Here is a 14,251-nt window from a genome sequence, read left to right as displayed (position 1 = left end):
AACCCCCCCTCCCCACCCCCGCCTTGAGCTCCTACAGAACTTTAGGAAGCGTCACCTCAACCCAAGCAGTGCATTTAACCTTTGTCTTGTTGAGAACCATATTCAAATTCAATTCAAATTCAAAAATACTTTATTAATCCCAAAGGGAAATTATTTGTTGTTGTAACTCGTTATCCTCATGTCATTAAGATATGTTATAGATACTGATGGATGTAGGCATGAAGGATCTCTTGTAAAGATCCATCCCACAGTGGATCCTAAGAAACTGGCTGCAGATGCTGTCCGAGCCGTGCACCCAGACTCGGCTGGCCTCTCGGTTCCCCCGGGCTGTAGGATCGCCTGAGTGCCGGGCAGAACTCCTCCCAGAGCAATGGCCACTCCTCCCAGCAGCCTGCTGAGCTCCTCGTCGCTGCAGACAGCCAACTGTAGGTGTCGAGGGACGATCCTGTCCCTCCGCTGTCATGAACCGTTGCCTGCTAGTTCCAGGATCTCAGTGGTCAGGCACTCGAGCACAGCTGGCTGGTAGATGAGAATGCGTCCACAGAACATCCTTTTCAACTCATTTGAGATTTGGGGCTGTAGCTGAAAAATTATTTGAGCTTTTGAGATGTTAATCAGCGGTGATTGTAGAAAACTGCCTTGTTGCCATGGTTACACATCATAACAAATGTCCAAATCTAAAAAAAGTTTCAGTAAAAAATCCTTCCAGCTGCACAGCATCCGATACCAGAGGAAACAACCATCCAAAAAATGTGATTTACATCCAGAAAAAGAGGAATTAAAATTTCCAAAAGCAAAATCTCAGAATGAAATTAACAGAGCTGCTCCAACATGCAGCCACCTTGAGCGGCGCAATTCTAGAACATATATCTCTCCAGTTTTAGTTTCTCTCCACTGGCTCCCTGTCAAATCCAGAATTGAATTAAAGATCTTACTTCTAACCTACAAAGCTCCCAACAACCTAGCTCCATCTTATATTACAGACCTTATTGTTCCATATTTTCCTAACAGAGCACTTCACTCTCAGACTGCAGGCTTATTCGCAGTTCCTAGAGTTTCCAAAAGCAGAATGGGAGGAAGATCTTTCAGTTATCAGGCTCCTCTCTTGTGGAACCAACTTCCAGTTTCTGTCCAGTTTTAAGACTGGGCTCAAGAATTTCCTTTTTGATAAATCCTATAGTTATGGTATGGTATGGTATGGTAAAAAGTTTATTCATTTAAAAAAAAGTACAAAACAATTCCATAACAATATAAAAAAAGATACAAAAGATTTAAAATGAAAGGCAGCAGAAAGAAGAAAAAATCTTATTATATCTGCCCCTTTTTTCAAACAATTATTTCAGTCATAATAATTTTCAAGTAACAGAACAAAATGAATAACTCTTTCTAATTTTTCTAATTTTTAAAGTAAAATTTTTAAAGTAAAGTAAAAAGTTTTTTTAATTAGTTAGGGTTGGCTTGTTATGCTGTCTTAAGCTTAGACTACTGGAGGACAAATTTACCTCATTTCCTTAAATGAATTGTTAAAATTGAATAATTTTCATTTGATACTATTTCTATCTTAACATGTGATTCTTGACCTGCCATTGTGTATCTGTTCCTCTCAAACCCAGCCGGTCGAAGCAGATGGCCGCTTGTCCTGAGCCTGGCTCTGCTGGAGGTTTTTCCTCATGAGGGAGGTTTTCCTTTCCACTATCGCCTTCATGCTTGCTCAAGATGAGAGTTCTGTGATGGAGTTAAATTCAAAGCAGTCTGCTCCTCAGATAAATAGTGTTAAATTATTATTTTATATGAATGTTTCTTTTAAAATTATTATTTTTACATATGAATGTTTCTGTTCAGTGCCCTGAGACGACTTCTTTTGTAACTTGGTGCTACATAAATAAACTGAACTGAATTGAACCTGGGCCTCAAACTTTGAAGATATTGTCACCCCAGCTACTTCATGCCGCAGGGCACATGTTCTCCTAATTTATTTTTAAAAACTAATAAGCATTTGCAAATTTAAAATATCACAAGCAATTATAGTGGCTATAATGTTCCGAACTCCTCTGCTTACTGTTTCTGAAACACACTTGGGAAACAGAATGACTTTATTGCAAACATAAAAGCAAACCCATCAGTCCGTCTGCTTTTTGTCTTATAATTCATGTAAATATAAGAGAACACAGGCACCAAGGTGGCATGGCTTCACCTTTTGACCAAGCAGCCCTGGTATACTGTATTCTCAATTTCAAAGGCAAGCCTCACCACCTGAGCCAATTAGGGTCTCAGGAGCTGTATCCTTCCATGTTGTCTGTCAGGTCAGGGAGGGGTTGTCATTTGCATGTAACCTCGGTCTATTATCCTAATGTGCTAGCGCTCTGCATACAAATGGAGGCATTTATTTTGCTGCTCCTTGGCCTTCACCCTTCAAATGTTCACCTGACAGGAATTCAAATGTTCCCCGCTCCTGTTGCCTCTGACTCTGTGTTCGGCTCTCTCATTTGGACCACGTTAAGAGCCTTGGTGTTTTTGCAAACAGAGCGATGCGAAGCGGCACGCAGGTGGCGCCGCTATGAAAGCGCGTTAGTCAGTGGGGATTCTCTGCCTGCACTTTGATTGGTTGGTGGAAATGTTGAAGTCCTGCAGGTTTCACGATTCACAATATTAGTTGCTAAATAATGGCACGGTGCAGAGCGGTTGTGCAACTATCTTGTTCAACAGCTCTGTTGCCTCATTCCTAATGAAATCATGAGGAACAGTGTGTTCAAAAAGAAATGCTATTAGTGCAATGATGGGGGACTAAACAGGTGAGAAAATGTTCCAATAGAATGTGCAGCCATGAAGTGATGAAAGTTGATCATTCACATGCACAACATTCCACCAAAGTGAAGTGTGTGCAAACACACACACACCCAGCTGTGTGGTAGGTGAAAGAGATAATTTATAAGCGAGGTCTTACCGTTGCGCCCAGACGGTCACAGGGGTGAAGGGCTGGGTAAGAAGAAACTGGATCCATGTAGTAACTCATGACGGACACTGCGGACAAGACAAACAGGACCTGCTGAACGGATCGACACACCAACATCCCAGGCCTGGCTGGTGCCACCCATCCATCACACACTGTTTACACGTGGTGTGCACAACAGACATGTACGATGTGAGTGTGTTAGTGTGTGAGGATGGGGGAAAGGAAAGGGGATCCAAGGAAATAAAGAAATTTGAGCGGGGTCTTGTAACCTGAAACGTCACCTCTTCACACGGAGGAGAAAAATGAAAATAGTTCAATCATTTTCAAGTGTCTAAAAATAGAAATAATGTCCATTATCACCACAGGTCACTTCCTGGACAGCCTCAGGTTGAAGGAAAGACGAGTCTGATGAGCTAGCGGTTCAAAATCAGTCTGGATCAAACTATTGTCTTAAAACAGACACAATCACAAAAATACAAAATGCTTCATGTAAACATTATTTTGTAAACATGTGGAAATCTACAGTTATCAACAAGCATAAGAAGCTCCAGCAGCAGCAAGCTGTAGCACTTCTGGTGCATCCAGGGGTCACATCTGGCAGGAACTCCGTCATATTCCTGTTGAAATTCAAAAGTAATGTTGTGTATAGATGTAAATAATCCCATTCGCACGAATGTTTATGAACTGTGGAGTATTGGAGTTAAGTGGCTCCGTTTGGACTGTTTAATGAGCTGATCTGACAGAACACAGACAAAATGGATTCTGTCATTTTAAAACAGCCTCCATCTTCAAAATATCAGCAATTCATGACAATATTTAAATCTAACACTGTTGCATATAAATGGTTATTTTTGGCAGAAATATTAAACAAAACCTGCTGGACTTGGAAGTGCTACAGCTTGCTGCTGCTGCAGTTTATCTACTTCCATGAAAAACGCTGAGTAACGCAGAACTGCCAACGATTAAATGGCGTGAACGGCAGCCGGCACCAACATGTGACTCTGCACAGAAAGTTGGGTTGCAAACCAGATGTTTGGATGAGCTGCTTTATAACATCTGGGTTCAGACCAGCAGGCTCATCTGACAGAAACTCAGAAACAGTTATCTGCAACAGGTAAGATCATGTTTATTTTGAACTTTTAACAAGAACTCCTGTGGGGCTTTTTAAGAGTGCAGAGTCAAACAAACAGTCATCATAAAGAGTACTGTATTGGAACTTTATGTTTTTTACATTTTACTTTATTTCATGCACTGCTCTCCCCCACCCACACACACACAGACACTCACACACACCATCTCCCATCACCTAATATTGTGCACTGAGCATCAGGATAAAAGACCGGAGCTGCAGCAGGAGGGAAAGGTGCGCGTGCATGGGCAGTGTATCTTCCTCTCATTCATATGTTAAGCGAACAGTGATTTTTTTTTTTTTTCCAGACTGTGGCAGCTGCAGAGGCAGGCTGCGGGAAGATGCGCCCGCGCACAATGCTGCCAGATGTTCAGCAGCTCAAAAACACTCGGATGCTCTTGTTGCTTCAGGGAAGAGAGGAGGGGAAGAGTACCCGCAGAGTGAATACAACTCGAATCACTTCTGCCTTTCACGCGCATGCAGCACCTTTAAATGTAACCTGTTTGGATTGGCTGGGAAATTCAATCCGCGCAAGATGCGTGCGCAAGGGTTCGTGATGTATACTCATGCGCCTTGTAGCTTTATTTGGAAAGATCTGCTTCGGAAAGTTCAATAAAAGTTAAATTGTGAATAATCTAATCTGAAACTGATCTCCCGTCAGCCGCGCGCCTCTCAACTCCTAAAACTTTCACACAGTTCATTAATAATAAACTGGTTTGTTTGTCATCTGAAGCGCGTGCTCAGTCAGAAGAAGAAAGAAGTCGGTACTCACTGACCACGGCTGGAAAGTTTCCTGTGAGCTGGAAGCGGCGGGCTGCAGAGATGCTCTACCTGCTCACAGCCAGTCCCACCGAGAACAAATAGCACGCGCACACTTCTAGTCCCTCCCTCAGTCCCACCGTGGTCCTCTCCAAATCCCGTTGGTGTGCGCGCACACGCATCAGGTGGAAACTCTGAATATTAACAGGAAGTTTTCTTAACACACAGTAGCTGCTCTTTGTTGAACTCCTTAAAATGCTCTTTACTATCACAACTTAAATGCTGCTCAGGAGCATCACAGCAACAGTTGGCTTTTTAAAAAATATTTTAGAGCATTTTACAAACAACTAAATGAGGGAATTATGTGCTTTAGATCAAACCAACACTGAAAATGTCTTTATTCTGAGCCACATTAAATAAAATGTTTGTTTATTTGCTTGTTTTTTTTTTTTTTTTCTCTTTGACAAAGGTTACCAGCGGAAAATAAGAAAAAGGCAGGAAAACATCCCATGGAGAGGTTGTGACACACTGAATACACTTCCTCTGATGCTGTCATCTGGAAAGAAAAAAAAAAAATATATATATATACACATATGCATATACATACATACATACAATGGGGAAAATAAGTATTTGACACACTGCCAATTTAGCAAGTTTTCCAAAGTCATTTCAATTGAAATTCAAGATTTTACACAAAGAATGGAGAGGTCTGCAATTTTTTATTGTCGATACATTTCAACTGTGAGAGACAGAATGTAAGAAAACATAAAAATAAAATCCCATTGTGTGATTTAAAACATAATAATTTGCTTAGGGCAGCACAACTGCTGTCTTTCAGCGAGCAGGTCGCCCCAGTTCAAATCTGGCTGGAGTTTGCATGTTCTCTCCGTGCATGCGTGGGTTTTCTCCAGGTACTCCGGTTTCCTCCCACAGACCAAAAACATGCATGTTAGTCTGATTGGTAACTCTAAATTGTCCCTAGGTGTGAGTGAGAAAGTGAATGGTTGTTTGTCTCGTTTGTTTCTATATGTCCCTGTGATGGACTGGCGACCTGTCCAGGGTGTCCCCCGGCTCTCGCACAGTGATGGCTGGATATGGGCACCAGTGACCCCCGTGACCCAGATAGGAAGAAGCAGGTAAAGATAATGGATTGAAGAATGAATTTGCATTTTATTGCATGAAATAAGTATTTGATCACCTATCAACCTGCAAGAACTCTGGTTCTCACAGACCTGTTAGCTTGTCTTTAAGAAGCCCTCCCATTCTGCACTCGTAACATATATTAAATGCACTTGTTTTAACTTGTTACCTGTATAAAAGACACTTTGGTGGGTGCTTTTATGCAAAGGAGACAGGGCAAAATGTATCGTATTGAAGGGAGAATGGATGGAGTCATTTATTGCAAGATTTTAAATGGTAAATGGAACTACCTAGCTCCTTTCTATCTTACTGAGATACTTAAAGTGCTTTACACTACAATCTGTGCCCTCATTTACCCATTCATAAAGCACTCTACTAGATCTCTACAAAGACTAATCAGTGTTTCTTTATCACATTCATACACTGATGGGACACACATCAGAAGCAATGAGGGGTTCAGTGTCTTGCCCAGGGACACTTTGGTATGTGACTGCTGGTGGAATTGAACTCCCAACTCTTGCATTGGAGGATTGCTCTAACCACTCAGCCACAACCGCCCCAATTTTACCCAGCAACCTCCTTCCCTCAGTAAGAGCATTGAAGATGGGTCATAGCTGTGTCTTCCAGCATGACAATGACCCAAAACACGCAACCAGGGCAACTAAGGAGTGGCTCTGTAAGTAGCATTTCAAGGTCCTGGACTGGTCTAGCCAGTCTCTAGACCTGAACCCAATAGAAAATATTTGGAAGGAGCTGAAACTCAATGTTGCCAAGTGACAGGCCCAATACCTGAAAGATCTGGAGAAGATGTGTATGATGGAGTGATCCAAAATCACTGCTGCAGTGTGGAAACTTGGTCAAGAACTACAGGAAATGTCTGACCTCTGTAACTGCAAACAAAGATTTCCATACCTAATATTATGGTAAGGTCTGTTTTTCTATTGTATCAAATATTTATTTAATGAAATAAAATGCCATCCATCCATCCATTATCTTTACCTGCTTATTCCATTTTGGGTCACGGGGGTCGCAGCTGCCCATGTCCAGCAATCACTGTGCGAGGGGCGGGGTACACCCTGGACCGGTCGCAAGTACATCACAGGGCCACAAAGAGACACACGAGACAAACAACCATTCACTCTCTCACTCACACCTAGGGACAATTTAGAGTTATCAGCCTAACATGCATGTTTTTGGTCTGTGGGAGGAAACCGGAGTACCAGGAGAAAACCCACGCATGCACGGAGAGAACATGCAAACTCCACCCAGAAAGGCCCCTGGACCGGGGTTTGAACCAAGGACCAGCTCGCTGAGAGGAAGCAGCTCTACCAGTTGCGCCACCCGAAATAAAATGCAAATAAAATATTTAAAAATCATACAATGTGATTTTTTGAGGATTTTTGTGTACCTACGATAAAAATTACAGACCTCTCCACTCTTTGTAGGTGGGAAAACTTGCAAAATCAGCTATGCATACTATGCATATATATATATATATATATATACAACATATATGTATGTACATAATCTGTGGCAATCCAGCAGTCTTTTTGTTGCTGTTCTTCCATGGTCATGCAGTAATGGACAAATTGTAATCTTCAGCCAGAATCTAGCTATAGTCGCATCTCCCATGTTTCAACTTTTCTTATCTCTGTTGCTTTTCACTGGCATATCTCAGTTTGACATTTTGTCCTTGTTGGGTCTGTTTTGGTTATTGTTTGATCAGTTTTTCAGGCCCTTTTTGATCATTGTCATTTTCTGCATTTTGTTATTTAGTATTTAGTTGTTAGTTTTACTTTATCAGTCTGTGTTTCAGTTCTCTTTTCCCCCACTCAGTTTCCTGCTCCTGCCCTGCCCACTCTCACCTGAGGCTCATTGTCTCCCCCCAGGTGTTTGTCATTCCCTTTCATTGGTGTTCTTTAAATCCTGGGTTTTTCTGTTAATTCCTCGTCCATGCATTGTGTTTTTCTGCCAGTCTTCTTTGTGACTTCGTGTTCCCTAAGTTTCTCTATTTGGCTGACATGGCAGATTTTTGTTTGTTCTGTTATTAAAGTAGTTTTCTTTTTTTTTACATTTGAGCCTTTTTGAGATTTGTCTACACCTTGGGTTCTAAGTCCCACAAACACGAGAGCGCTGTCCTCTCTTATTTTAAAGTCCAAACCCAACCCTCACTTGGTTAACTTTTTATCCAGGTCGATGTTTGTGAAATGCTCTTTTATAATGGTTTTATTTTGGTACACATGAGATGACTGAGCTCAATATGCAGCAGGTACCAAGAAAAACTTGAGACATTGTCTGTTAATGAAGCATACACTCTGACAACACATATTAATACAGCAGAAACCTCATGATGAAAATACCTGCACTGACTGACAGCTCTAACAAGAATGATAAGAAAAACAAGAGATGGCAACAACTAAAATGTGTCACAAGTACTCCACAATACTGTACCATGCTGTCATTGTTTGCATGTCTTGTATCGTTGACTATTCCGTGCTTTTAGACCAACTCCAAACCTGCTTGGTTAGATGTTTTGCATAAACATAGGTAACCCACTAAAAACAACACATACCGGTAATTGTTGTGTTGATCATAGTTCAATTTTTAGTCCAATACTTTTTAGTCTTTCTATGCTTCCTGTTGGTTTCATTACAGACAATGTTACAGACACGGTGTAGTATTAGCGTTCATTGTTATGCAGACGACACACAGTTTTATGATGCTGTGTCTTCTGATGGCTCGAGCCCAATCCAAATTTTTTATACCTGCATTTTAGATGAAGCTATGGGTGATAAATCATTTCAAACAGCTCAACCAGGACCAAACCCAGTTCTTGATAACAGTACTGAAGCTCAGAGAGACAAACTTGAAGTAAAGCTACGAGCCCTGGGAATGAGTTGAGCTTAAAATCAAATTAATTGTTAAAACTGGATTTTATCACTGGAGAAATGTTTCCAGAGTACAATCATTTCTCTCTTGAGCCGACACTACTCCAAGTTTTAATTAATTGCAGATTGGACTACTGAAATGGTATTTCTTGTGTAAAAAGGCGTCCAAGTTTCAAAGTACTGTACTCCAAAAGTTAGCTGCACGTTTCTTAATACAAACCAGAACATGAGGACATATCAAACCAGTTTTAAAGTATCTAGCATGGCTATTTGTTTGTAAATCTCTTTGTCACTCTTGCTTCACCACATTTACCAGAATTATTTTTACTTTACGAATCCTCCTGAACCCAAAGATCTGCTGGAACCAGGACTTTAATCATCTCTATGTGAGTTGTTGTGTTGCATAAAAAAAAAGTGTTGTTAAATATTCATCCATCCATTATCTTTACCTGCTTCTTCCTTTTCATGGCACGAGGGTCACTGGTACCCATATTCAGTAGTCATCGTGTGAGAGGTGAGGGACACCCTTGACTGGTCGCAAGTCTATCACAGGAAGTTGTTAAATATAAAGTCTGATTAGTTGACAGCATATCATGAGAGTGTGTCATGTTATATTTAGGTCTCTGAGACGTTACATTTGTTACTGAGGCATAGATGTGATTTTTTTTTTCCAAAGTGGCTACATTCAAGTTGTTGACATGACCAAATAACTGGGAGTGTGAAGGAGGAGGATGACTCGCTGTGGCAACCCACGAAAAGGGAAAAGCCAATGAAGACATGACCAAAAAAATCTGTGATATCCTGGAGATCAAGCAGTGTCTTCTGGAGTTTGATATTTAAAGAGATGATGTTTCAGTGGTAGTTTTTTTTTTTTGTTTTTTTTTTGCAGCCAAGTATCTTAATCTGCCATAAAAATCAAGGTAAACTTGACTGTTTGCCTTGATTCGTGTGGCACAAAGGACAGAGGACCACCAGCCTCAGCTACTACTGATCGCTTGCTTCTTCTGCATTTTTATTCCCAGTGTATCCCTGATGATCATCCATGACCTCCATGACAGAAATCTCAGCTACTCTACTGAGAAACGAGAGGTGAACGTCCTTGTTGCACAAAATCTACATATGTCCGCTTCAGTCAGGGATGGGGATGAGTTTTATCAGTCAATTTGCTTATTTATTGCTTTATTTGTTTATTTATTTTCCACGCTGCAAGCTCACAAGCTTTCCACACAGCGCTGCCTCATGTGGAGATTTTCTCTCTCCCCTCCTTTATCAGCATGACACTCAACACTTGCAAGTGATCTGAAACACCTTGTGGCTCCGTGATAATTCTCTGACCCCGCTGAAGCATTTGTTTGAATTAGAAAGTGCACGCTTCAAACCTCCTGACAGCCACTGCTCTTAACAGTAAATCTTCAGTCTGGGAGTAAAGATGTGAGTGTGTGTGTGTGTGTGTGTGTGTGTGTGTGTGTGTGTGTGTGTGTCTGTGTGTGTGTGTGGTTGGGGGGCGGGCGGGGTCAAGTCCAAGGTGAGAGGCATGAAGTAGTACCATAAGGGGCTCAACACATTTTCTTCCAGACCTCATCTGAATCTGTTCTTGTTTCAATGGGCCTCAGCACCATGTGGCCCCCGAGGGTGGGGGACACAGCTGGGCAACACGTCAAGGCCAAAAGGCGGGGGCATGACTTATAGCCATGTGGAGAGAGAAGCTCGGGCAGTGCCCCTGTGAGGAGAGTAAATTGAATAAAAGCAAGGCTCAATGTGATCCAGATCTCAATATGATGCTGTTTGCAGAGATTAGCTGCAGCGTCAGTTCAAAGAGGGAGGGGGGCCCTGAAACACCTCTGCTTCACATGAAACCATCACGCCAGCCCCCCACCCCACCCCCCACCATCATGGTGCCATCTTTATCTTCTCAGCGCCTCGGTAAGTCTGCTGGCTGCATTCATGTTTTCCATTAAACAGAAGAAAAACTTCAGTAAAATGCACCAATCAAAGACCTGCAGGCTTTGAAAACCTTCACACACACAAACACACATATATATATATATATATATATTAAAAATATAGATATGCAAGAGTTGGGTGTTCGAATCCACCAGCAGTCACATGTTGAAGTGTCCCTGGGCAAGACCCGTAATTGCTTCCGATGTGTGTACTATCTGTGTATGAATGTTATCTAAAGCACTGATTAGTCTCTTTAGAATGATTTGTTCAATTAGCTTTGTAGAGATCTAATAGTGCTGTATGAATGGGTAAATGAGGCACAGATTGTAGTGTAAAGCACTTTGAGTGTCTTCAGAAGATGGAAAAGCGCTATATAAGTGCAGTCCATTTACCATATATATATATATGTGTGTGTGCATGTATATATATATATATATATATATATACATGTATATGTATGTATGTATGAAAGAATGTATAAAAAACAAATTTCTCTTGTTTTTTTTTCTTTAACTTTCAATTCACCTGGCAGGTAAAATCATGTTTGAAAAAACTGTTCCATTTCAGATGCAGATGTTGTAGACGTCTACATTTAATTATCACAAACTGGGTGCACAAGTGTGAATTTATTGTGCATTTTTCTAATTAAAACAGGCTTTAAATCCTGCATAAGTGCTCAGATATAAACATAAACGCTTAGTCATGTTTGGAGTAAACATTCCCTACGCGTCACCTGGACCACACACAATCTGAAGTCATCAGCGGTCTTCTGGCATAGATCTGCCTCAATATTTGACCTCTTTTCTTTCCAGAATTGGTAGAAAACTAGAACAGACGAGCCTTTTTAGGCAGTTTACAAATTTCCAACAGGGTTGAGGATCGGACTTCGAGAGGGGCAAGTCTCAGCCTCACAGCTGTTATCTTAAGGTGAAGTTTAGGAGTTTGGAGGTAGTCTTCCTCCTTCTACTTCATTCCATTTCCTTTGTACAGTCCTGCATCTTGATGTGAACACCTCCATGACTGACAGCTGGTATAGTGTTTTTAGATTTTAAAACCTTACCTCAACTCCTTGTGAAAATGCTTCTTGTAGTTGTGGCTAACCAGCAGACTTTGTCTCTTATATGACCATAAAACATTTCTATAGAGGGCATTTGAATTCTCCATGTGGGCATTTGCCAATTTCAGTTTTGAAGGTGTCACTGTTGGAACAGAGACATTGTCCTCTCAGTCCATGGAGACAAAAATGTCTTCACTGGACAGACACTGGTATTTTATTTTTACAGTAAGATTGAGCCTTGGCGCTAATGAATATTGGTCAACCCAATGAGTGCTGTCAAACTTGAAAAAAAGTTGCTGGAATTAAACCCTTACTTAAGATGTCTGACCTTGATTCAGAAATTTTGGTCAATTATAGACCTATATCTAATCAAACTTTCATCTAAAAAATTCTAGAGAAAATAGTTGCAGGTCCGTTTTGTGTAGATCTACAAAGAAATTATTTTTTTGAAGAGTTTCAGTCAGGGTTTAGAGCCCAGCATATCACAGAAACAGCATTAACAGACATCAGTTTGTAAATGCAAATAATGAATCTTCATCATACACCAAAGTTAGTCATGGAGTTCCTCAGGGCTCAGTGCTTGGACAAGTACTCTTTATTTTATATATGATTCCATAATGTAATGTTGTTAAACAGCACGGGATACATTTTCATTGTAATGCTGATGATACACAGTTATATTTGCCCATGAAACTCAATGAATGCAATCAGCTACTTTGACTACAAGCATGTCTTGAAGACATAAAAACCTGGATGACCCTTAATTTTCTCCTTTTGAACACAGACAAGACTGAGGTTTTGGTTTTTGGTCCTGAGCACCTTAGGAATGATTTTTTTTTCAGTCTTTCACCCTCCTTAGATGGCATTAGTCTGGCCTCCTGTTCTAATGTTAAAAATCTTGGTGTTATTTTTGATCAGGACAATTCTTTTATCCCCCACATTAAAAACGTTACTAGAACTGCCTTCTTCCACCTGCGTAATTTCACTAAAATTAGAAACATCTTATCTAAAAATGATGCAGAAAAACTGGTCCATGCATTTGTCACACCTAGACTGGACTCTTGCAATGGTTTATTATCTGGGTGTCCAAATACTTCTTTAAAACGTCTTCAGTTGATCCAAAATGCTGCTGCCAGAGTCTTAATTGGAGTTAGTAGGAGAGATCATATTTCTCCAGTTTTAGCTTCTCTCCATTGGCTCCCTGTCAAATCCAGAATTTAATTCATAATCTTACTTCTAACCTACAAAGCTCTCAACAACCTAGCTCCATCTTATATTAAAAATTTTATTGATCCATATTTTCCTAACAGAGCACTTTGCTCTCAGACTGCAGGTTTACCAGCGGTTCCTAGAGTTTCCAAAAACAGAATGGGAGGAAGATCTTTCAGTTATCAGGCTCCTTTCTTGTGGAACCAACTTCCAGTTTCTGTCCGTGAGGCTGACACATTGTCCAGTTTTAAGACTGGGATTAAGACTTTTCTTTTTGATAAGTCCTATAGTTAGGGTCCGCTTGGGTTTCCTGATATCACTTAGTTATGCTGCTATAGTCTTAGACTGCTGGAGGACAAATTGACCACATTTCTTCACTCTGCTACAGTCTTTACGTACTCTACTCCACCTGTTTTGTATTTGTAAATAATTTTTCTATCCTAATGTGTTTTTGTCTTTCAGATACACCTGGACCTACCATTCTGTGTTCGTCTGTCTCTCCTTCCTGTCCTCTCAACCAGCCGGTCAAAGCAGATGGTCGCTTGTCCTGAGTCTGGTTCTGCTGGAGGTTTCTTCCTTTTAAAAGATAGTTTTTCCTTTCCACAGTTGCCATTGTGCTTGCTCAGGATGGGAGACTGCAACGAATCCAAGATTCAACTTGTCTGCTGGATTCCTTAAATCAAGAACTTTACTAATTGGCTTTTATGTATGTGAATGTTCCTGTAAAGTGCCCTGAGACAACTTTGTTGTGATTTGTTTGGTGCTTTATAAATAAACTGAATTGAAATGAATTGAAAATGAATTGTCTTCATGCTGGCAAAGAGACACCAGCTGCAGTCAATCATGATCTCTAATCAGAACTTCACAGCTCTTGTAATGTTGAGGAGAAAAGTCTAAAACTTTCAGCTCCTCTTGTTGAACGATTCAGTTGAATGTGTTTGTTGTATGAAAGAAAACCCTCAATAAATTTAAACTTGTGCACCTAATTCTTGATTTAAAAAAAAAAACAATAAAGTAGTATGATTATTTATTTAACCCTGGGAAATCCATCCATCCATCCATTATCTTTACCCGCTTATTCCATTTTGGGTCACGGGGGTCGCTGGTGCCCATGTCCAGCAATCACTGTGCGAGGGGCGGAGTACACCCTGGACGGGTCGCAAGTCCAT

General features: G+C 40.7%; 1 protein-coding gene across 1 annotated transcript in view; it reads right to left on the bottom strand.

The window, feature by feature from the left end:
- Window positions 1–3,016, bottom strand: part of ets1 (v-ets avian erythroblastosis virus E26 oncogene homolog 1) — a 55,643-nt gene extending 52,627 nt beyond the window's left edge. Inside the window, exon 1 of the mRNA XM_037678115.1 lies at window positions 2,945–3,016. Within this exon, the coding sequence (XP_037534043.1) occupies window positions 2,945–3,013 (69 nt within the window). The 5' untranslated portion in view covers window positions 3,014–3,016. The remainder of the gene's footprint in view (window positions 1–2,944) is intronic.
- Between the last annotated feature and the right edge of the window lie 11,235 nt (window positions 3,017–14,251).

This window comes from Nematolebias whitei, chromosome 6 (assembly GCF_014905685.2).
Source record: "Nematolebias whitei isolate Nwh7 chromosome 6, NemWhi1, whole genome shotgun sequence".
NCBI lineage: Eukaryota > Metazoa > Chordata > Actinopteri > Cyprinodontiformes > Rivulidae > Nematolebias > Nematolebias whitei.
Note: the sequence above shows the minus strand (reverse complement) of the source record. Positions and strands in the feature narration are given on the sequence as shown.